General features: G+C 51.7%; 1 protein-coding gene and 1 pseudogene across 2 annotated transcripts; one reads left to right on the top strand and one right to left on the bottom strand.

The window, feature by feature from the left end:
* The first annotated feature begins 1,086 nt into the window (after nucleotides 1-1,086).
* Nucleotides 1,087-3,799, top strand: LOC307097244 (lanC-like protein 2; annotated as a pseudogene). Its single transcript has 2 exons — nucleotides 1,087-1,163; nucleotides 2,781-3,799. The product of its transcript is annotated as a lanC-like protein 2 (transcript).
* Nucleotides 3,800-10,589: 6,790 nt separating this feature from the next.
* CHST2 (carbohydrate sulfotransferase 2) lies at nucleotides 10,590-18,805 on the bottom strand. The gene is made up of 2 exons (XM_079766712.1): nucleotides 17,975-18,805; nucleotides 10,590-17,875 (listed from the first exon to the last, which is right to left on the bottom strand). The coding sequence occupies exon 2, from the start codon at nucleotides 17,688-17,690 to the stop codon at nucleotides 16,098-16,100; it is 1,593 nt and encodes a 530-aa protein (XP_079622838.1). The 5' UTR covers nucleotides 17,691-17,875; nucleotides 17,975-18,805; the 3' UTR covers nucleotides 10,590-16,097.
* Between the last annotated feature and the right edge of the window lie 4,930 nt (nucleotides 18,806-23,735).

Genomic DNA, 23,735 nt, shown 5'->3' on the forward strand with positions numbered 1-23,735 from the left:
AATATTTTAATATTGCTATTTGCCCTTTCTCTATGATAGAAGTGTCCAGCCAGCCCCACCCCCATTGGGCGACACTAAGACCCAGCCGGCCCCATCCCTGTCAAGCCCCGCCAGGCAAGGGTCACAGCCTCATGACCTGGTGCCGGGGCAGGGGGTGCAGCCTCAGGTCCCCTGGCCCTGGCCCGTGCCACACAGCCTCACCCAGACCCGCCGTGCCACGAGACCCCAGAACCGCCGCACCACGAAACCCATCAATGCACCTCCTGGTGACCAATCATTTGGTCATTACGGATAAAAATAAAGTCATGCACTTAAGCATGCACATTCATTTTCAATGCCTGATTTGTCTACATTCTCTAAATTGCAAAATAAATAAGATCTTTAGCCATATAGCATCATAATGCCTTTATGATGACACATACCATTCTCTCCACTCAGTATGCTCCATTTGAATGGATTAAATGTATGCGACTCATATGAAAGGCACTGCTGCTTGCTCTTAATAGAGGAAGCATTAGCTCTTTACCTAACCCCATAAAGTGGTTTAAATGGCATATACTGACTTGAAGAACAGAAGGAAAAATAACAAAAAACAACGTTAGTGCTGTGGACGGCAGAATCCTCTCCCTTTCCCCTTGTTTTTTTCTGCTTTTCCCATGAACCTATTTGTCCTCTGCCTCAAAATCAAAACAGAAGAATCAGATGTTATAATCTGCATTTTATAGTGCCATTTGAGTACAAAGTGGTGTTTTTCAATCTTTACCCTTTTTTTATCAATGCTGCTCAAACTTCCTTCCTTCATTCCAGGAGCCAGGCCAACGTGGCTGTGTGGTCACACCTTTGCTAGGTGCTGTCAGGCTTCGGGGCTGGGGCAGGGGACACACCAGGTGTTACTGGAAACGAATCAGCTCTCCTTTAGCAGGCGTCTTTTCATTACAAAATGCAAAGCAGCAGCCGTTTTCCATTCCCCCCAGCCCCAGCCCTCCTCACCTGGGGGCATAGGAAGAGGCTGGGAGGATATTTACTCTCAGATCTTTGATTTCTCTTATTTAACTGAGCCCAGTGGCAGCTGCTTCTCTGAGCGCAATGCCAGTCAGCTCAGGGATAGCTGCATCTGGAAGGAAAGCAGCAGAGCTGACCAGGGGCTTTGACCAGGCCCGAGCGTGCGGGTCGCAGACTGCTCCCGAAGACTCTAGCCCCCGCCCCCGCCAGCTCCACACCCCAGCTCCCTGCTCTCCCCCTTTCACCCACAGGCACCACCGGTGTGGTGTGCCCCAAGGCTTGGTGTGCAGACACCAGGGTTGCAGGTTCAAGATGCTCTGCCTCCTCCTGGCACTTTGAGCCATAAGTGCCAGCAGGGACCTTTCCACTTGGTCTTGGTCTTTGGCCACTGCTGAGGTTTTCTGGACTCTTTAGGCCAGGGACAGCCAGGACCTTTGCCTCTGACCAACACCGTGCCTGCAGCCTGCCTGAGGTACCCCCAGCCCTGGGAAAGTGTGGGGGCATGGCCAGCCTGGGTAAGGGGCCGTGGCCGGGTGGAGGGTTGGCTAGCGACCCCACCCTCAATTGGGGTGGGAGAGGCTGATCAGAGGTGGGGCCAGGGGAGGTGCTGGGAAGGGCAGCCATCTTGCAACGGTGTTATGGTGTGAGGGTCAATTTGCATATTACCTCTTTATTATATATCAATAATGAACTATGAGAAAGAGAAATGAAGAAAACAATCCCATTTACAATTGCATAAAAAAAAATACCTAGGAAGCCCAGTCAGCATGGCTCAGTAGTTGAGCGTCAAACTATGAACCAGGAGGTCACAGTTGATTCCTGGTCAGGGCATATATCCAGGTTGTGAGCTTGATCATCAGTGTGGGGTGTGCTGGAGGCAGCCGATCAGTGATTCTCTCTCATTGATGCCTCTCTCTCTCTCTCTCTCTCTCTCTCTCTCTCTCTCTCTTCCTCTCTGAAATCAATAAAAAAATATATATATTTTAAAAAATACCTAGGAATATATTTAACCAAGGATGTAAAATACTTATACTTAGAAAATTTTAAGACACCAAGGAAAAAAACTGAAGAAGTTACAACGAAGTGGAAGCATATACTATGTTCAGGGATAGAAAGAATTAGAATCTTTAGAAAGCAATCAATAGATTCAACACAATCAAGATACCAATGGCATATTTCGCAGAACTAAAACAAATATTCCAAAAATGTATATGGAGCCACAAAGACCCCGAATAGCCTCAGCAATCTTGAGAAAGAACAAAATTGGAGGAATTAGCTACCTTATATCAACTATACTACAAGGCCATAGTAATCAAAACAGCATGGTATGGCATAAAAGCAATGGAACAAAATAAAGAGTCCAGAAATAAACCCACACCTAGATGCTCAATTAATAATTGAAGGCGGTATTTTCTTAGAGGCGATATTTTTCCTGAATCGGAACAAAGAGCTGCTCCCTGGCGGCGGCCCCGCGGGCGGGAGAAAATGCAGGGGGTGACGGCGCGCCCGGGACCGCCGGCGCCTTGGATGACGGCGAACCCGCTCCGGGTTTCCCTGCGAGAACGTGCCCCTCGCGGCCGCCCGCTTCTCTCGAGAATCGTGGGAAGGGCTCGACCGCGGGCGGCGCTTCCAGCCGGGGGCTCGCGGGCCGGGCGGTCGGCGAAGGGACTGGGCCGGCGGCCGTGACCGGGCTCGGAGCCGCCCAGCGCTCCCCGCGGGGCCCCGCTGCCCGGGCAGCGTCCGGCCGGGTGGGCACGGCGCGCCAGCTGTGGCTGAAGGTGCGGCCCGGGCCCCGCGCAGAGGCTCCCCCGCCGAGCCCGCCCCCGCGGGGTCCCCGAGCGGTCCCCGGGCGAACGCCCCGCCGGAGGTTTGTCCCCGCGCGCGCACCGTCCCGCGCGGCCCCGGCGCTGGGCCCGGCGCGCGGCGCTGGGCGAGACCCTGTCCAAGCGGCTCAGGTTGCACCTGGGCGCCGAGGCGGAGATGGAGGGGCGCGCGTTCCCCAACCCCTGCCCGGACTACGAGGCCGCCGCCTCCGCGGACGCCGCTGCCTCCGCCGCGGCCGAGGACGCGGCCGATGCTTCCCGCACGCCCGCCCCCGACGAGCTCGGCCTCGCGTTTCACGACGACGGGCAGATCATTCACCCTTGGACCAGGGGATCCAGACCAACTCAGAGATCTGCTACCGCAGATGGGCGCAGGGCTGCGACGCGGGCCCACGCCGCTCTGCTTATACTGGCCGGACAGGCCTGGCCCTGCTGTCCCTGCAGCTGCACCGGGTGCCGCGTGGCCAGACCCGCCTGCGGCGGCCCCGGGTTACGTGGAGAGGACCCTTCGGAGTCCGAGTGGCCGCAGGCTCCCGTCCCTCGCGGGCCGCGGGGCCGCTGGCCGTGGGAGCGGTGGTGTGCACACTAGAAGTGACGGCGAGTCCCCGGAGTGCGTCGCGAAGCTTCTGCAGCTCCAGAGATCCATTGTCTGCCAAGATCCGGGCCTTCCCGACGGGCTGCTTTACGGCGGGCCAGGGCATCTTACGCCCTCCACGGCCTGGAGCCGGAGATACCGGAGATCCCGGGGCCGGGAGTGAGTGAGAGGGCCGCCAGAGGGGTCGTCGCTGCTGTTCCTGAGTCGGCCCAGGAGGGGGGAGCGGAAGGCTGAGCGCGGCCCCTGCTGTCCCAGTGGCACCGGCAGCAGGGCGGGGGCCGCCCCCAGCATGGCCATGGCCGGCATTGGCTACCTGCTGGTGCAGCCAGCGGCCGAAGTGGGCCCGGAAACCTTGGCCAGAGGTGAAGCCCAGCGTTGATTTGTCCGCCACAGCCCTCTGCTCCGGGAACTGCCCGTCGTCGTCTCTAAGCAACGAAACGGACCAACGGGTGCACTGGGGCCCGGGGCCACCCCCACGCCGAGGCAGGCGTCCACGGCGCTCGCGGAGGAGCAGTTCCTGAGGACGCGAGGAGTGGGGCGCTCTGGCCGCGAGGCCGCCGGCAATGGCTGCGCCTTCCGGCCCCTGTGCCCCCTCACCCGGGACAGGAAGTACCTCTACCGCGCTTGCAAGTTTGCAGAGCGGTGTCTGGACTGTGGCGCCCGCCCACGGGTGCCGCATCCCGGCAGACCGGTTCACTCTTTGAAGGCATGGCTGGTGCGATCCACTGTCTCTCCCGCGTCCTGGCACCTGAGACATCCCGGTTTCCGGCGTTTGAACTTAGCTCTTCGCGGACGGATAAAAAGATGGAAAAAGGCTCCGAAGAGCCCCATTTGGACCAAAAGCCACAAGACTGCTCGGTGCCTGATGGGGAACCAGCTGTGGATCCCGAGGGGGGAGCCGGAGAGCAGACACGCCAGGCCTTGTGTGCAGGGACCCTGGACCTGGAGCCCGAGTGGCAGCTCCCGTCACGCCTGTCCCGCCCCCCGCGGCCACGCCCGTCCTCACACCCAGTTCTCGCAGCTTTTGCATGTCTCTTGGTGTGTGTTGTTGGTAGGTGTCAGCTGTGCTAAGCAGAAAGCCCTCTGTGCCCTCGAGCGGAGCTGGCCCGCAGGACGCACGGCAGCGCCTTCTCTGTAAATCGCTTCACGGGGGGCGCATCGGGCAGAGGCCCGGTGACACCCAGTGCTCGAGCCTGCGCCGCATCGCTGCACCTCGGCGGCAGGAGGGAAGGGCTCCAGGACCGAGAAGCTGAGCCGATGAGCTCGGCTGGAGTGGTTGAGGCTCAGCCTTCCCACTAGGGTTTAGTGCTCACCTCGGTGTTGTTTGTTGTTGTTTTTTAATTTTCTTTACATCCTTACCCGAGGATCTGTTTTACTGGTTTTAGAGAGGAAAGGAGAGAGATTGCCTCCCACATGTGCCCTGACAGGGACTCAAACACGCAGCCTTTGGGTGTACAGGGATGACGCTCCAACCACTGAGCCACCGGCCCGGGCTCGCCCTGGTGGTTTGAGAATCCGGTGCCTCTCGCTCTCTGGCCCGTCTCAGCAGAGTGGCCTCGGGACATGGGCGGCTCCAGGTGAACCTTCCGTGACAGCTGGGCGTCAGGGCCCTGGGCGTCGGCAGTCCTAGGCTCCCCTGTCCATCCGCGTTCAGTGTGTGGCTTTAAGTTCAGTGAGTAAAGTTCCAGAAGGCGACCGGCAGGCAGGTCTCTGTCCCGTGTCCCTGCCATTAAACTATGTCAAACTTGGTCCGTTATCAAGGCATCCCCTCGGGGAAAAAATAAATAAATAAATAAATAAATAAATAAATAAATAAATAATTGAAAGGCAAAAACATACAATGTGGTAAAGACAGTATTTAATATATGGTGTTGGGAAGATTATATAGCTAACAGCAAAAAGAAAAAAAAATGAAAACTAGACCACCATATACAAAATGAAACTCAAAATGGATAAACGGCTTACATGTAAAACTCAAAATCATAAAAATCCTATAAGAAAATATAGGTAGCAAAATCTCAGACATCTCTCTTAGCAATATTTTTTCTGATATAGCTCCTCAGGCAAGGGAAGCAAAGGAAAAAATAAACAAATGGGACTGTGTCAAGCTAAAAAGTTTTTGCACAGCAAAGGAAACCATCAACAAAATGAAAAGACAACCCACTGAATAGGAGAACATATTCACCAACGATACATCTGATATGGGGTTACTATCCAAAATTTATAAAGAACTTATAAAACTCAACACCAGAAAACAATCCAATTGAAAATGGGCAAAAGACTTGAATATACACTTATTCAAAGAGGACATACATATGGCCAATAGACATATGAAAAGATGCTCAATGTCATTAATCATCAGAGAGATGCAAATTAAAACCACAATGAGATATCACCTCACACCTGTCAGAATGGCTATCATCAAAAAATCAACAAAGATCCCGGGTCCGGGTGAGGCCGCGGGCCCCTGGATCCGGGTGAGCCTGGCCCCGTGTCCGGGTGAGGCCGCGGGCCTCCGGATCCGGGTGAGCCTGGCCCCGTGTCCGGGTGAGGCCGCGGGCCCCCGGGTCCGGGTGAGCCTGGCCCCGGGTCCGGGTGAGGCCGCGGGCCCCCGGATCCGGGTGAGCCTGGCCCCGGGTCTGGGTGAGGCCGTGGGCCCCCGGATCCGGGTGAGCCTGGCCCCGGGTCCGGGTGAGGCCGTGGGCCCCTGGATCCGGGTGAGCCCGGGTCCCGGGTCCGGGTGAGCCTGGCCCCGGGTCCAGGTGAGGCCGTGGGCCCCTGGATCCGGGTGGGCCTGGCCCCGGGTCCGGGGGGGGCCGCGGGCCCCTGGATCCGGGTGAGCCTGGCCCCGGGTCCGGGTGAGGCCGCGGGCCCCTGGATCCGGGTGAGCCTAGCCCCGGGTCCGGGTGAGGCCGCGGGCCCCTGGACCCGGGTGGGCCTGGCCCCGGGTCCGGGGGGGGCCGCGGGCCCCTGGACCCGGGTGAGCCTGGCCCCCGGGTCCGGGTGAGGCCGTTGGCCCCTGGATCCGGGTGAGCCTGGCCCCCGGGTCCGGGTGAGGCCGCGGGCCCCTGGACCCGGGTGGGCCTGGCCCCGGGTCCGGGGGGGGCCGTGGGCCCCTGGATCCGGGTGGGCCTGGCCCCGGGTCCGGGGGGGGCCGTGGGCCCCTGGATCCGGGTGGGCCTGGCCCCGGGTCCGGGTGGGGCCGCGGGCCCCTGGATCCGGGTGGGCCTGGCCCCGGGTCCGGGTGGGGCCGCGGGCCCCTGGATCCGGGTGGGCCTGGCCCCGGGTCCGGGTGAGGCCGTGGGCCCCTGGATCTGGGTGAAGCAGTGCCCCTGGGTCCGGCCGAGACCAAACCAGAGGGAGTCGGACCTGCATTACCACCATTTGTCCACCGTCCAGAGCTGAGGGGTCAGTGCCGACATGTACTCATAGGGAACTGGTGGACATTGATATTGGGTCTCAAAAGAACTGTTGGTCCAGAAAGAAACTCACTACAGACTGATTCATTTGCCTGTCAGCATAACTATTATTGCTCGTCGCACATTCAATTCTTATAAGTATATCTCTAGTGACACATGATTTCGCTCATCTAGGGGAAATGATGAACAACATAGACTGATGAACAAGAACAGAACCAGAAACAAGGAGGCATCGATCGGACTATCGGGCCTCAGAGGGAGGATAGGGGAGGGTGGGGGGAGGGGGGAGAGATCAACCAAAGGTCTTGTGTGCATGCATATGAGCCTAACCAATGCTTAAGTTCAACAGAGGGTTGGGGCATCCAAGGGGAGGGGTGTGGGATGGGAATGGGGGGATGAGGACAAATATGTGACACCTTAATCAATAAAGAAATTAAAAAAAAAATCAACAAAGAGTGTTGTCAAGGATGTAGAGAAAAGGAAACCCTTGGACACCATTTGAAATGCAGACTGGTGCAACCACTATTAAAAACAATATGAAATTTCCTCAAAAAATTAAAAATGGAACTGCCTTATGACCCAATGATTCCACTTCTGGCAATACTAGTATATCCAAAGAAACCAGAAACAAGAACATATGCACCCCTATGTTCACTGTAGCCAAGATTTGGAAGCAGCCAAGTGCCCATCAGCTGTATAAAAGGAGGAGTTCTTACCCTTTGTGACAGCATAGATAGACCTGGAGGGAATTATGCTAAGTGAAATAAGCCAATCAGAGAAAGACAAGTAACATATGATTTCACTTATATGTGGAATCTTATGAACAAAATAAACTAACAACCAAAATAGAAAGACTTACAGAAAACAGATTGACAGTTGTCAGAGGGGAGGGAGTTTCGAGGCTGGGTGAAATAAGTGAAGGGAATAAGGGGGGCTGGGCGGGGGGGGGAACCTCAGACAATAATCTGATGATTACCAAAAAGAAGAGGGTGGGGGGAAGTAGAAGATGGTATACGGGGGATAAATGTTGATGGAAGGGGACTTGGGGTGGTGAACACACAACACTATATACAGATGAGGTATAGAATTGTACTCCTGAAACCTATGTAATTGTATTTACCAATGTCATTCCAATAAATTCAATAATGAACTAAAACTATGTGCATATGTGAAAACAATTTTAAATGTATCTCTAAAGGTACTGAAACCATCTGGCTGAAAGCATAATGCCTCAAACATCCAGGATGCATTTCTCAGAAAGCATTTGGAGCGGGTAGGGGGACAGGATCTGCTATTTTGTTAATATCCCTTAAGTGGAAACCATGTGACCTCTTATGTTCAAAGGAAAAAGAAATAGGCTTCCTCACTTACTAGCTGTTTGACCTTAGGAAAATTACTACTAACTGTGGTAATTAGAAAAATTACCCATCTGAATCTATATTTCCTTTCTATAAAATAGAGGCAATAATAATACTGATTCTATAGGATTGTTACGAGAATGAAATAGAATCATGCCCATAAAATGCTTTGCACAGTGACTGGCACATAATGAATATCCTACAAAGGGTAAATTATGGCATGATTATTACCATCACCATCATGAGTATCGCTACTCCAGGCATTTTAAAATGAATTAAAATGGTGATAGAAAGTTACAAAGAGCACAATACATTGAGAAGTCACTTGGAAAATGCAGAAATATAAATGGAAGAACATGTACAGCAAAGAGTGAACCTAAGTAAAGTGCACTCATAACTCATGTCTGGTTAAATAACAGGCCTAAAAACCATAAATCTGAATGCCATTATTTCAGAAAGAAAAAGAAATAACATAATATACTTTTTTTCATCTAAAGATACTGAGCATCAACTATTTTAATTCCTCCCAGGAACCAGTACTAGAGAGAATAGAGCTTATCAGAGTAACTGGGACATATGAAAATGGAAATGTAATCTTTAGACCTCCCAATTGTTTCCTGAAGTTTTTTCCTAAAAGATCACCTTGACAGTGAGCTCCACATGGCAAAAATCAGTACACAGCCTCAGCCTGTGCTGCAGTAATATATTTCTCTACTGGGCCCTTTAAAAAATTGTATCATTTCTGTTTAACTGTAATTTAGTTGTTACCTTCCTTTGGGGGGACTCTATTTCTCTGTTTCAAACATTTAAAGACTACATTTGAGGCCTTTGGCAGGCATTACTTGGTATTCTTTTCATCCATAGGAATTTGCCTTCTTTTTAGCTTGTCTGCCACACACCTGAAGTTCAGGACATCATGCAAACTAGCTCTACAGACTCTTTGACAAAGTGTCTGCCCCTCAATCCAGTCTGCTCTGCTTTCTTGGATTATATCTCTTATTTAGCACTCACTTCATAAAGACCTACAAATGAGGTGTGGCCCCAGTACTGAGAAGATACACACACAAATTAAGCCTGTTCTTTCCTGCCTGGAGAAAAAGTTGGCTACAAATAATCCTAGTCTGCAGTCACTACCACCAGGAGACTTATGGATGAGGCAGCAGTGGGAGTAGGGAGCAGAAAGGCAGTCTGTGTCTTGGAGCAGGGCTGATAAATAAAAGCTCCAAAAAGATCCAGGATCCTTTCACAAAGTAGAGAAGAAATGGGAGACAGAAGAGGTGTAGAAAGGATGAAGAACTGTTACCCAGAGGAAAGTAGGGCATATCACATCCTATCTAATAAAAGAGTAATATGCAAATTAACCATCACTCTGCTACACCCACAAGCCATGCCCACCAGCATGCCCACCAGCCAATCAGAGCAAGTATGCAAATTAACCCCAATCAAGATGGCTGCAGCCACAGGGAGCAGGAGGGAGGCTTGGGTTTCCCTGGCAATGGAGGAAGCCAAGCTTCCGCAGCCCTGGCCAGCTCAGGCCTTCACTCCAGGCTACAAAGTTTCAATTATAGAAGATACATAAATTCCAACAGAAATGGCTGCCACCACGGAGCGAGCAGAAGGCTTGGCTCCGCTCCAGGCTACAAAGTTTCAATTGTAGAAGATAAATAAATTCCAGATACCAGGGCCTCCACTTGGGTTGCCAGGGGGCATGGCTGGCCTGCAAACCACCACAGGCCCCTCACCCAGGCTGCCCCACGCCCCAAGGGAACCCCCACCCTGATCCGGGACACCCTTCAGGGCAAACCAGCTGGCCCCCACCCATGCACCAGGCCTCTATCCTATCTAATAAAAGAGTAATATGCAGATTGACCATCACTGCAACACACAAGATAGCTGACCCCATGTGGACACAAGATGACCACCACAAGATGGCCAGCGGGAGAGGGCAGTTGGGAGGGACCAGGCCTGCAAGGGAGGGCAGTTGTGGGCGATCAGGCAAGCAGGGGAGGGCAGTTGGGAGGCACCAGGCCAGCTGGGGAGGGCAGTTGAGAGGGACCAGGCCTGCAAGGGAGGGCAGTTGGGGGCGATCAACCCTGCAGGGGCAGGCAGTTAGGGGTGACCAGGCCGGCAGAGGAGGGAAGTTGGGGGCAAACAGGCTGGCAGGGGAGCAGTTAGGCATCAATCAGGCTGGCATGGGAGTGGTTAGGGGGTGATCAGGCTGGCAGGCAGAAGTGGTTAGGGGCAATCAGGAAGTCAGGCAGGTGAGCAGTTGGGAGCCAGCAGTCCTGGATTGTGAGAGGGATGTCCGACTGCCCATTTAGACCCGGTGGGATCAGATCTAAATGGGCAGTCGGACATCCCTTGAGGGGTCCCAGATTGGAGAGGGTGCAGGCTGGGCTGAGGGACAAACCCCCCCCCTGTGCACGAATTTCGTGCACTGGGCCTCTAGTCTATAATAAAAGACAACTTAGCTGACCTTACTTAGCACATTGAGGAGGCATGCCAGTTGGCTTAAGCACATCTTGACCTTTATTTCTTCAGTTTATTGTGACTTGCATTTTGCTTTTCCATATATAGACTTTCCCTATATATTATACACAATGCAAATAGAGTCTCACAGTAGTTCCAATAGGGAGGGAACATTATCATTAGCAGGCCTTGCCAGCATCCACACACTGAGGACAAGGAGGTCATCCTTATAAAAGATGTCTGACCTGTTCTGAGATGGATTCCACAAAAGCATAGACTGTCTGGGACCTGAATAGGATCAAGACCCATTGATGACTCATTGTCCATCATTGCTGCAATCTCCAGGGACTTAGTCCTGTGTGCACTCACTGAATTACATCATACAAAGTACACTTGTCTCGCTAGGATTTTTTCTGTAATTATAGTTACACACAATAATTCATAACTTTACACCCACTTTCCAGGAGTGTATAAGGCCACCCTTATTTACTCTTTCCATAATTTCAATTATTTACTCTGTGGTCAGGCTTTTCAAAATCTGCATCTGGACACAGTTTGTGGGCCTCACACTCAGAAGGGCCTCGCTTCCTTGCTGTTTGCCGAATTGAAATGTTTAATAATTTTTAGCAAGGGGTTCCACGTTTTCATTTTGCACTGAGCCCCAAAAATTATATAGTTGGTCCTGTCTAAGGACTAACTGCTTCAAGGTGAATTTCCATCAAGCCCTGTCTCTGCACCTGGGATTGGAACCATTACTGAATGGTTTGAGTCGTTTTTGGTTATAGTGATCAATTTCACATTCATTCCCTTGGCAGGTGACTGTCACAAACCGAAAATTCAAGCAGTCCAAAAACACTTTGCCCTCTGATTACAAACAACTGGTTCAACCAAAAGTTAAGCTTTGGCCGTGGCCACCTGACAAGTGTACAGACAGGCTCCTGCCCCTTCAAGCCTCCTTCAAGTTTATAAACAGTACCATCCCCAAACACCAGTTCATAAAGTTTCCTGTTCTGCAAACTTGATGTTGTTCAGCATTTGACAATTTCTTTAGCATAGTTTGATTAAGGGTGTGTGGAATTGCATCAGATGTAATAAAAGTCAAGCCCTGTAATTTCAATTATTAAACACTTGTACCAGAGCCCGTAGGCAAGCAGCTAAGTGGCTCTACCTGAACTGCAGAAGTAGCAGTTAGGGGGCCCAGAAAGGAGGGAGATGTGAAATTACGTTCTCAGCCATGACAGATTTGAAAGGGCCCTCCGCCAGGTGAGTGACTAAAGGGCTCTGTAAACTGTGCATTTACCTGGGGACATCTCATCACACACTTATTTTCTACCTGTTCACAGTAGGTCCTGACACAGAACTGTTATACGGTTGGAAAGAATCGTTGGCCACTCGCTCTCCGGAGGCCAGAGATCAAGTGTCCCTCTCCACATGCTCATTAGCTGGCATAAACTTATTCTCTCCTCCAGACCTAAAGACCATTCGGACACTCCATTGTATGCACAGGTGCGCAGGAGCACAGAGAGGGAAGAAAGTTGGGGAGTGGTGAGGTATGCCTCATCCTTATTCATGACTATGAAGAACACACGCCTTTTTATTTCCCTCCTGGTCTTTCTGAAGTCATCTTTAGAGTCTGAGTTTCAAATGTGATCTTTATTTCATTGCTTAGAACCAGAGAATATTAATTTATGGCCTCACTCAAATTCACATTAATTTCAAACTGACAGCATAATCCAGCCACACTGTAGTGTGTACAACAGAAATCCCAGCCAGAACAGGGCGCAACTGGGCAGGGACGCATAGGAACAGGCAGCCATGGTCTCATTCAGCATCCACATTAGCACAAATTCTTAAAAGTAGCTACTCCTATGTCTGGGTGAAATCCCCCTCACAGTCCTTCGAACTGCACATTCACAGCACTCAAAACTATAAATATATGCCACATGGTTTCTGCAATAATAAACAACTTTCTAGCCCTCCCTTAGGCACTGGGTAGCCTTCATTTTGCAGGTATATGATCCCTAACTTGAACTTGCTCTTGGGAAAACAAAGAGCATAAATCAAATTTCTCATTTGGAAACTTACCTCTCCACATTCAGAAATTCTGAATTTTTGTTTCTAATTCATCGGTGAGATATATTAGTCTATGCAAGCTCATTCTGGAAATCTTGAAGATGTTTTTATTGCCCACTCCCCACATCTAGACAGAACCTAAGGCCCACTTCCTTCAGTAATCTTTGGTGAATTGCCTAGCACTCTCTCCAAAGAAGTAACACATTCTTCCTCTTTCCCTTCTGAGGACTTTCAAAATTTGATAGTTACATAGTCCATTCACTTACATAATAAATATTCATCAAGCACTCACACTGTGATAGACACTGAAGGAAAACAGGGTTTGCCCCAGTCCCGGCCTGCCAGGTACCCAGGGTCAGATTGAATGAGGCCTTTGAGGGCCTCTGAGCTCCCTGAAACTCAAGCTCCAGCCTGTGCTGCTGCCTTGTTCCAAACACATATTGTTGACTAAATGCAATGGGTACTTCATTTTATAAAGAGGACTGTCTCATTGACAAAGGCATTCCAAAGTCAAAGGGGTAAGTCAGGCATGCTATCCTCTGAGCTGTGGCTGGGGAGAGGTCAATGGGGATAAAAGGAGACATATGTAATACTTTAAACAATAAATAATTTAAATTAAATTAATTAATTAAAAATCACTCTGATAACCTACTCTGAAAAATATTTCCTCCTGCTGATGGATATATTGCCAAGATGGGAAATGTGAATATCTTTCACATTTTGCTGCCTCAGAAATGGCCACAGGCTCTGTTGTAATTTGTTGAGGCACAGGTCTGCTTGCACCAAGGGCTTGACAGAGCTTATTAATGCCAAAAAACACTGCTCTCCTTCTCCAGCTGGTGGGAGCTGAATGTCACTGATAGGACTATCTGGGCTGTCGGGGGGAACTGCACCTGTCTCCCTTTCCTAGAATGCAGCTAGGTACAAATCTCCAGGAGCAACAATTCATCTTTTCAAATTACAGAGCCCAAGGAGTGGGAGTAGGGAGAATGCAGCTGTTACAAAACAAGAGAATCACAGCTGAAAACCTGATTTGAACACAGCAAGGGAGAATTGTTGGTGTTTAGCTTAAAATTTCATCTGAGCAGAGGCCACAAATACTCAGCAGGCTGCAAGGGCTCTATGCAGCATCTAATATATTGTTAAATCAAGGTCCCGGAACATTGTAATTCCACTATAAAGCAATCAAAGTGCTTCAATATACTGAGAAAAGAATGAATTCAACTGCTTAAAAATCCTTCACTGAGAAACTAAGCATGAATTTTACTGTGGTTAAGTGAGAAGAGCTGAATGCCATATGAAATTTCTTTTTAAATGGTTATTTTATTCTGGGTAGTTGCTTCTTAATTATGCTGTCTTAATTTCCTCATAAATCTGTTCCATCTATACTCACCCAACATTAATATTTATTTTGTTCATTTAATTTTAAAGTATTCTTAAATTAAAGCTATTACAAATATTCTGCTGCTGAAGATAATTCAGCATAGGCACTACCATGAAACTATCGTTGAAAACATGAACAATGTTATAGCTGTAATAGGGCTTATGAAACACAATATTATAAACTATTTTAGTAAATTAAAAATAAGCCATTCTAGAATTTGTTTAAAATCCACTGCTCAATACATCTTGTTTAAACCTCCGTGCTTGCTTACCTTTGAATTGTTAACAGTATAGATTTCACATAATGAAAATTATACTTAAGAATCATCCTGTCAAAATATTTCCCATGTACATATTTTTTAACATTCTTTCCTTAAAATAAAATCCTCAGCATTTAACCTATACAAGTTGGCCTGCAGAGATCTCACAATACACGTAACAGTCATTATATTGAACTTGTATGCCATTTAATGTAATATGTAATTACACTGTCTCTCGTTTCTTTTTAGGTTTCGTAGCATTGTAATATGCCATTCTGCAAAATGCTCCCACACAATGGGCTCAGTGCAGCAGCAACGCCACTGAGGAAAACTGCAATGGGTTCCCCCCTGGAAAACACCAAATCTCAAAATTCAGCACACTAGCTCATAGTTCGTTTTCATATCTAAAAGAAACTTTCAGCTGAAACCTTATACTGTCAGCACATGTTATAGTTTCTCTGCACTTTTACTTTTAGGAACTATGGTAAAGAAAAGCAGCATACCCCAGGGGCATCATAAATAAACCATTATAAATTCACATTCTCTTTTGTACTAATTTGGATCAAAAGCAAGGCAAAGCCTGTGAGTGCCCTTACACTTCTCAGGTGAAACTTCCTTTTCATATGCCTCCCTGTGTCAGAAGCAGAAAGACATGCCATACACATCTATTTCTCTTACATTTCTAACCCAAGAAGTTGCTACCATTGTCACAATATGATCACACTAACATTTGAGGTCTGTATTCTAATAATCAGAAATACTTTTTAATTACATACTTTTTTTTAAAATCTTTTTTCTGGACTAAACTCGGGACTGAAACTTTGTTTTCTGCTTCAGGATTCCCCAGTCTAAACTCATTAATTAACACCGAATGCTTTTTTCTTTCTGTGCTCCTGGCTTGGTTTTGAATTTGAAGACTTGTCCCCATTCCTTGGCACCTAACAGACTACGATTTACATGTAAGAAAACAACTCCCAGGGAGTAAGAAGCTGCTTCCCATCGTAACTGATCTCTAGGAAACAGACTGGAAATGGGAGTTCGGGGATGGTAAGCAGATTCCATCGGAAGCTACACAGATCAATACAGGTAAATCCAAAGTAATGGAGGCAAATATAAAAATTAGTATTATTTATTATCTTCTTTATTAATACTCACATATAGCCTTTGCTTTTACAGAAAAGTCTACTTTAAATGAATGCCTCCTTGGTTTATTATTCCCAGTGGGGCTTTCTGCTCTTGGGCCACTTCCCCTTTTTTTATCCCCTCACCCCACATCCAAATTACGCTACTACATGTTCACAGATACCACAAAAATTTTGTAAACAAGATTTGGGTTACTGGATCTTGCTTTCATCAGTATCCCACTTCAAAATGCAGGGCAGGTAGGAGGGAAGGTAAGACCTGGGAGAAAGGGAAAGGGAGAAAAGGCAGGGAGAGGACAGGAAGGCAGCTGGTCAGAACTTTCAAGTCTCGCCTTTTCTGAGATGTGTGTGCATTGTGACTGTTCTTGAAATGCAAGACTCGGAACATTGACAGCAAGTGTCTGTGTGGTTATTTATATTATACATCTATCACAGAATGTGTGGGCTTCCTCGGCTTGGGTCTGGACCGTTCCTGCTTAAACACACCACAGTCCCCTGTGGGTAGGTTGTCTCCCACCTCGACAGTCTTCCTGTGTGTGTCTCCCACCTCCAGTCCGGCCTCCCCGGAAACCCTCAGAGCCGGGGCTTTCGCAGCAGGGTTTTGCTGAGGTCTTTGACTTCCTCGGGGCTATTTACCCTCTGATAGCCCAGCACAGCCATGGGCTGATAGCAAAATTCCTCCACTTGTTTGATCTGCTGAAAGGTGAGGGCCGTCCTCCATGCGTTGGCTGCCTGTGTGGCGTTGCGGGCAGACACCACAAAAGGCTTGGAGGAGGAGCCCGAACCACTGGTCATGTTCAAGGCAAATTGCTCCATTTCAGGGCTCACCAGCAGTCCCACAAAGTCGTACACCCTCCGTAGGGTCTTGACGGGGTCTCCCACCAGGTCCTCGTACCGCACCACTAGGTAGTGGCCTTGTAGCCAGTCGGGGGGCTGCAGGGCTGTCTGCAGTGTCTTGGCCATGCTGTTGCAGATGACCTCCATAGCGCCAAGTGCATGGTAGTCTGCCGGGCCACCCACACCCTCCTTCTTGGCACCCAGCTTGTGGCCAGCAGCCTCCAGGAATGGCATGCGATGGGCTCTCGGGTCCCGGCTGCGTACCACCTGCAGGCTCTCACGGATGAGACCGTGGCGCGAGCGGATGCGTGAGCTGGCCACAGCACGAGGATCACGCACCAAGTGGATGACCTTGAGGTCCAGGGCCGGGTCGCGAAGTAGCGGCGCCAGCACGGCCACATCGAAGACGCGCACGCCCTTGATGACCAGCGTGTGGTACTTGCGGCACTCCTCCTCGAAGCGCGCCAAGCGTTGAGGTGGACACTTCTTGCACACCCGGTCGTCCACCAGCCCCACGACCTCTTTGCGGTAGGCAGGGCAGAGCGGCGAAGAGCACACGACCTTGTTGGTGGCAGCGCCAAAAATGCCCAGTGTGGTGAGGTTGCGCCCCCCGCTGCCGGCGGGGCTGTACAGCTGGAAGACGGAGAGGTCACAGCGATACAGAGCGCTCAGCATGTCCCGCGCTGCCCCCTGCAGAGACACGGCGTCCCCCGGGTACAGTTTCTGCCACACGTGCCACACCGGCTCGTAGAGGAAGAATACCTCGGGATTCTGGTTGAAGAGCTCCCCGAAGAAGGACGAGCCTGAGCGCCAGGTGGTAAACACGTACACCAGCTGCCGTTTGATCTCCCTGCCCCGGGCGCCGCGGGTGCTATTGCCGGAGGAGGCTGCGGCCCCGGCCCCCGCCGCGGCTGCGGGTGCCGCCCCTAGGACAGCGGCAGCGGGGGCGTGGTGAGGGGTGCGGGGGTCCGAGCGGGTGTGTGCACGACGCGACACCGCGGGAGGAGGTCTCGGGTGCCCCCAGCCGTCCCCAGCCACCCCTGCCGCGGCCCCCAGCTGTCCGTCCGGGCTGCACTGCTGCAGCGGCTCCTTGTGCCACTTGTAGTCCAGGAGGTTGAGCATGGTGAGCACGAGCAGCAGCGCGTAGCCCGCGCACAGCACTAGCGCCTTCCTCCGGAACACCTTCATCCCGAGGGGCGACGCGGGCCAGCGGCGGCCCGGGCGCCGGGACCTGGGCGGGAGCGAGGCGCGTGCGGAGGCGGCAGGCGCGGCCGGGAGCAAGCGGGGAGGCGCGCCGGGGGACAGGGCTCCCAGGGGGCTGCGGCTCATCACAGGCACACTCGGGGTTCGCGGCGTGGCGGAGGCGGCCCTGCAGCCCGGGAGGGGGACGCAGTGGGCCGGCTTCGGGCGCGAGGACTGGGGCCGCGGCTCCGAGGCGGGCGCGGCTGCAGCAGCGGCGGCTGGTCCTCGGCGCCCAGGACTGGCTGTCCCATGGCAGCGGCTCCCGGACAGACCTGCGAGGGGAAGCGGAGTAAACCGGTGCGCCTCAAGCCTTCTCCCAGCCGCCGCCTGAGTACCACCCACCCTCCAGTCTGCCTGGCTCCCCAGCTCACCTGGAGCCGCGGGCGCGACCGGGAGCGGCCTGGGATCGCGGCCCGGAGGTCTGTCCCGCTGCTGTTACTCGTTCCTCGATTTCTCGCGCGCTGTCTTCCGCTGGGGGTGCCTCGCAGGGGGCCGCGGGATTCGGAAGCCCAAGCCCTTGGCAGTTTCCGGGAAGCGGGCGCCCGGCGACTGGGGAAGGGAAACTTTCACCAGGCCTGGAGCTCTGCTCCGCGCTCCTGAGCCCAGGGCGCCCGGCTCCTGCTGCGTATCCTCTGCCTCCTCCGGACTGCAGCTTCCTTCCGGGCCCCGATGCCCACTGGCGGAGGCTGAGGGGAGGGGGATTAAACGAGACCCAGCTCCGGGCAAAGCGGCTCCGCCTCTCTCGTTCTTGGCCTCCGCACCCCGACTCTACCCATCCCTCTGGCGGCAGTGGATGGGGCGCACCGCGACCCTGCAGCGGCGGCGGCGGCTTCTTCCATTACGTAGAGGATGCTCCGGCAGGCATGGTCGGCCCCGCCGCTCCTCAGCCTCCTACCGGCCCGGAGGGATCCTCTACACAGAGCTCTCCGCTGAAAAGCGCGGGCTGCAGCTTTCCCAGGCCCGCTCCGATCCTGGCACTGGCCGCTTCAGGCCCACAAGTTGTCCGGGTACAGGAACCCCCACCGCTGCCGCCGCCGCCGCGCGAACGGGAGGATGCTGCTACCAGATACCCAGCCCCGAGCGCCCGCCACACGCCCAGGCCAGCTCGGCGCGGCACCCGCCGGGCGTGCGGGGTTGGTGCGCGCCGCCGTCTGTTGCTGCGGCTCCTCCCCTTCGCTGCGCCCGCCCCCACTCAGCGCCCGCTCCCGCCGCCCCGCTCCGAGGTCTGCAGACGTGGGCCACGATTTACTGCGGGGCTACTCTGGTGGCCATTGCGCTGGAGGCCGCAACCACGCGTGCGCAGAGCTCCGGGGCGCGGACAGGAGGTTCGCAGCGCTGGGCCGGGCTCTGGGTAATTTGGATTCTGCGTGCAGCTGCCGGGCTCATCTGCACATTTTTGCTTTCTGGTAAAGTAGAAATCTCCCAGCGGCCGCCCACTCTGTTCTTCTTTAGGGGTCGGAACCGCCCGACCCCTCAGGAAAACCAGGACGCACCCGCGGGCCCAAGTGCTCCTAGGCCGCAAAGCGCCGCCGCAGGCTTTCCACTCGGGGCTCCCGGGTTCTGCTGGCCCGAGGTTTCTCCCTCAGCGAGGAAGTAATAAATCTTTGTGACCCCGGGATCAAAGAAGACGTCTTCCATGGACTCTCCCGGCGGTGTCTTCTCCAGGCTTTCCTCCACCTATGGATAGGGGTTCTTAGGGCTGATTACACTCCAGCAGATGCTTTGCCCAACTCAGCTTGGAATGCTGCGACCACTGTGACTGACGTCCTCAAGAACGGGGTGCAGGGAGATGACTCTTTGTTTTAATTTACAATCAAATACTTGTCTTGCTTCTTAGTCTCAAAGATGAGATCAAACGATTTGGCCCTAAAGGAAACACCGTTTTTGAAGTAGATCATTTTTTAGTTACTTTAATATTTTCTTTAAAGATGAGAAAATCCTTCTCTCTCTCTCTCTCCTCTCTCTCTCTTTCTCTCTCTTCTCTCTCTCTCTCTCTCTCTCTCTTCTCTCTCTCTCTCTCTCTCTCTCTCTCTCTCTCTCTCTCTCTCTCTCTCTCTCTCCCTCCTCCAAAGAAGACCAAGCCATACCGCAATTTCATCTGTAAGACAGGGACAATTGCAATAGCCTTTAGTAATTGAAGGTGATGGGGTGTTCAATGCCCAGTTGATTAGACCCCAGTTGAGGCCTTGGCAGAATCGTGAGGAATCCAGAAGCTTGTGGGCCAGTAAATGCTGCAGATCTGGAGGCGTTTTGTTTGCCTCCTGTCCTAAGTAGTTTTTAGAAATTTGAAAAATTTAACAAAAAATTATTTTTGTGTATTTTGGACAGCCTCTCTCAACCAGAGGATAAAATGTTGCTGTTTGCAACATTATTCTTCAGTTAGTCTTATAGAATACTAGAGGCCCGGTGCACGAAATTCGTGCATGGTGGTGGGGGGGGTGTCCCTCAGCCCAGCCTGCACCCTTTCCAATCTGGGACCCCTCGAGGGATGTCTGACTGCCTGTTTAGGCCCGATTCCTCTCACAATCCAGGACTGCTGGCTCCCAACTGCTCGCATGCCTGCCTTCCTGAATGCCCCTAACTGCTTCTGCCTGCCAGCCTGATCACCCCCTAACCACTCCCCTGCCAGCCTGATTGATGCCTAACTGCTCCCCTGCCAGCCTGTTTGCCCCTAACTGCCCTCCCCTGCAGGCCTGGTCACCCCTAACTGCCTTCCTCTGCAGGCCTGGGTCCCCCCCCAACTGCCCTTCCCTGCAGGCCCAGTCGCCCCCAACTTCCCTCCTCTGCCAGCCTGGTCACCCCTAACTGCAGGCTTGATTGCCCCCAACTGCCCTCCTTTGCAGGCCTGGTCCCTCCTAACTCCCCTTCCCTGCTGGCCACCTTATGGTGGCCATCTTGTGTCCACATGGGGGCAGCCATCTTGTGTGTTGGAGCGATGGTCAATTTGCATATTACTCTTTTATTAGATAAGAGAGAGGCATGGTGCACGGGTGGGGGCCAGCTGGTTTGCCCTGAAGGGTGTCCCGGATCAGGGTGGGGGTTCCCTTGGGACGTGAGGTAGCCTGGGCGAGGGGCCTGTAGTGGTTTGCAGGCCGGCCACACACCCCAGCGACCCAAGCGGAGGCCCTGGTACCTGGGATTCATTTATCTTCTATAATTGAAACTTTGTAGCCTGGAGCGGAGCCAAGCCTCCTGCTTGCTCCATAGCCGCAGCCATTTTTGTTGGGATTTATTTATCTTCTATAATTGAAACATTGTAACCTTGAGCTGAGGCCAAGGCAGGCCAGGGCTGCTGGAGCTTGGCTTCCTCCATCGCCGGGGGCAACTCAAGCCTCCTGCTTTCTCCAGCTCTGTGGCTGCTACCATTTTTGTTGGGATTTATTTATCTTCTATAATTGAAACTTTGTAGCCTTGAGTGGAGGCCTGGGCTGGCCAGGGTGTGTGGAAAGCTTGGCTTCCTCCATTGCCGGGGAAACCCAAGCCTCCTGCTAGCTCCGTGGCCACAGCCATCTTGGTTGGGTTAATTTGCATACTCGCTCCTAATTGGCTGGTGGGCATGGCTTGTGGGTGTAGCAGAGTGATGGTTAATTTGCATATTACTCTTTTATTAGGACTCTAAGAGCCAGGACTTGAAAAGGTGACTTAACTCATATGGGTGTTCAGGGTAGAAAAACATTCAAAGAACTTGACTTAACTCAGTTTTCCAGAAAAATTCATAATGCCACCTGCTGGAGGCTAATTCCAGCAGGGTCATAATAAATGCAGAAAGTCCTCAAAAGGTTGAATGGACTCTTTCAGCAGGGCTGAAAATCTGCATATATTATTGCCTACTGCCAGACAGCCGAAGGCAGTTTCCCCAACCTGAAATCTTTAACTGTTTACCAAACCTGACCTTTGATATGTATATCTGCTTTGCTATAGGGCAAAATCATAATATATAAAAACCCAGGGTCTGTAATGACTGAACAGGTGACCAGTCCATCCCCCAGCCCTTAGGCTCCATTGATCAGGGGATGGCTAACGGGGGAACCCCAATGTACGTATCCTTTTATCTGACGACGAAAAAATCCCAAAGAACAAGAATGGAGACAGACTACTGTCCTTTAGTCATAAAAAAAAAAAACCCAGAAGTGTCCTGAGAAAAACTGAGACTTGGTTCTTCCCATGTGCCTCAGAGAGATTGGATGAGGAAATGGCCCGGTTTGGCCTTGACTTTACTCTTGAAGGTGTCTTTGCCACTGTGAATACACTGCCACCTTTTGTAATAGGGGCTCATATGAAAGTCTGCATTCCCAACTTTTCTTGAAACAAATCTATGTTCTGCAGCTATGGCCACCATCCTGAGATCAGGTCCTGATTCCACTGGGAATCAGGGGTCACTGGAGTGGAGCACACCCCCCCCCGTGCCCTTTTACATTCAGGGATTGAGCTGAACTCACTTTGGGGGAGGCCTGGCAAGGCTGACAGGTGTTACATATAGAAGGATAGAGAATGGAGAGGCAGACACCCTGCTCGGTCTCTCCCTGGGTGGGGTCAGGCAGATGAAGGCCGGCCAGCCCACCCCACAATTGGGTCAGAAAGCGTCCTCTATGTCCACCTCTCACCCCATGGGCCTGGCCACTCCCCCTCAGTTCCAGGCAGCCCTCTGCATTCCACGACAGTGCACTCTGCCCTCACATGCTGCTTGCCCTAAGTGAGAAGGAAGAGAGCAGTTGGCCCACAGACAACTACACAGACAGATAGGGCTCACAGCTGGTGAGTGCAGTGGCAGTGGCAGGAGCCTCTCCTGCCTCCGTGGCAGCGCGAAGGAGCGGCGAGCTGAGTGGTAAGGAGCAGTGAGCAGGCGGGCGGTAAGGAGAGAGGGGTCCCGGACTGTGAGAGGGATTTCCAACTGTTGGCTTAGGCCCGTTCCCCATGGGAAACGGGCATAAGCTGGCAGGCGGACATCTCCTGAGGGGTCCTGGACTGCGAGAGGGTGCAGGCCAGGCTGAGGTATTCCTGTACCCCCAGTGCACGAATTTCATGCACTGGGCCTCTAGTGTGTTAATAAAAAGGTAGGGGTCCAGAGATTCAGGGAACTTAGCTACTATAGCTAAGACTTCCCTGGCTCCCCCCAAAAATGCCTCCCAAATTTATATTTTATGTCTAGCTTATTTAATTTACTCGCACCCCCTTCTCCAGATTCCTGAACCCTAGTAGATACAGAAACACCCAGGCAGCCACCAGCAGAGTTCATATAATTTCCCTGCTGTGGTCCTGATAAAGTGAAAGGATGAGGCTTCCTATGACAGACTTTATGCAGATAGAGGGAGTCTAGTAGAACTGGAATTTTATATGCAGCTTTCTCAAGTAGTCCAGCATTCCCCCCTGGGAGCCCATCAGGACAGGCAGATGTTTTTAATCCCTATTTACAGATGGAGTTGGTATAATTTAATTGAGTGACTTCCATCTTTTCATTTCTGGATCCACCTGCCTCCCTTCACGATATTGTGTCTTCCCTCTACCCTTTCTCCACAGAAACTAAAGTTGTGTTGGTGCATTGAAAGACAGATCCCACCCTAGCCAGACTGGCTCAGTGGATAAAGTTGTTGGCCTGCCTACCAAATGTTTTGGGATTTGATTCAGGTCGAGAGCATGTATCTTGGTTACAGGCTCTCCCCGGCCCAGGCCCTGATCAGGGCTCATGCAGGAAACAACCAATCCATGTGTTTCTCTCAGAACGATGTTTCTCTCTGTCTTTCCCTCTCTCTCCTACTCTCAATGGAAAAATATTGTTGGGTGAGGATTAAAAAAAGAGAGAGAGAGATTGATGAAAGGGAGGGAGTTGAGGAGGAAAGAGCACCTCAATCTTAGTATTCAGCATGATTCCAAGCAAAATTATTTCTAATACTTCTAAGTTAGTCTCCAGCTTTGTGATTGCTTGAAAAACACACAAATTGCAGTTGTTTGATGTAAGGACCCTTTTTAAACAATTGTTTGCATAGAAGCAATTTTGTAATACTTTATTACAGTTGGAAAAATAGTAAACCCATTTGCCACATACCCCACAATGAATGCTCAGCTGACATCAATTTATAGGTTCCTGAATCTCCACTCTCTCCTTTAATTACTTTCTTTTGTTATTTGCAAATT

The sequence above is a fragment of the Cnephaeus nilssonii genome (assembly GCF_951640355.1).
Source record: "Cnephaeus nilssonii genome assembly, chromosome: 3".
NCBI lineage: Eukaryota > Metazoa > Chordata > Mammalia > Chiroptera > Vespertilionidae > Cnephaeus > Cnephaeus nilssonii.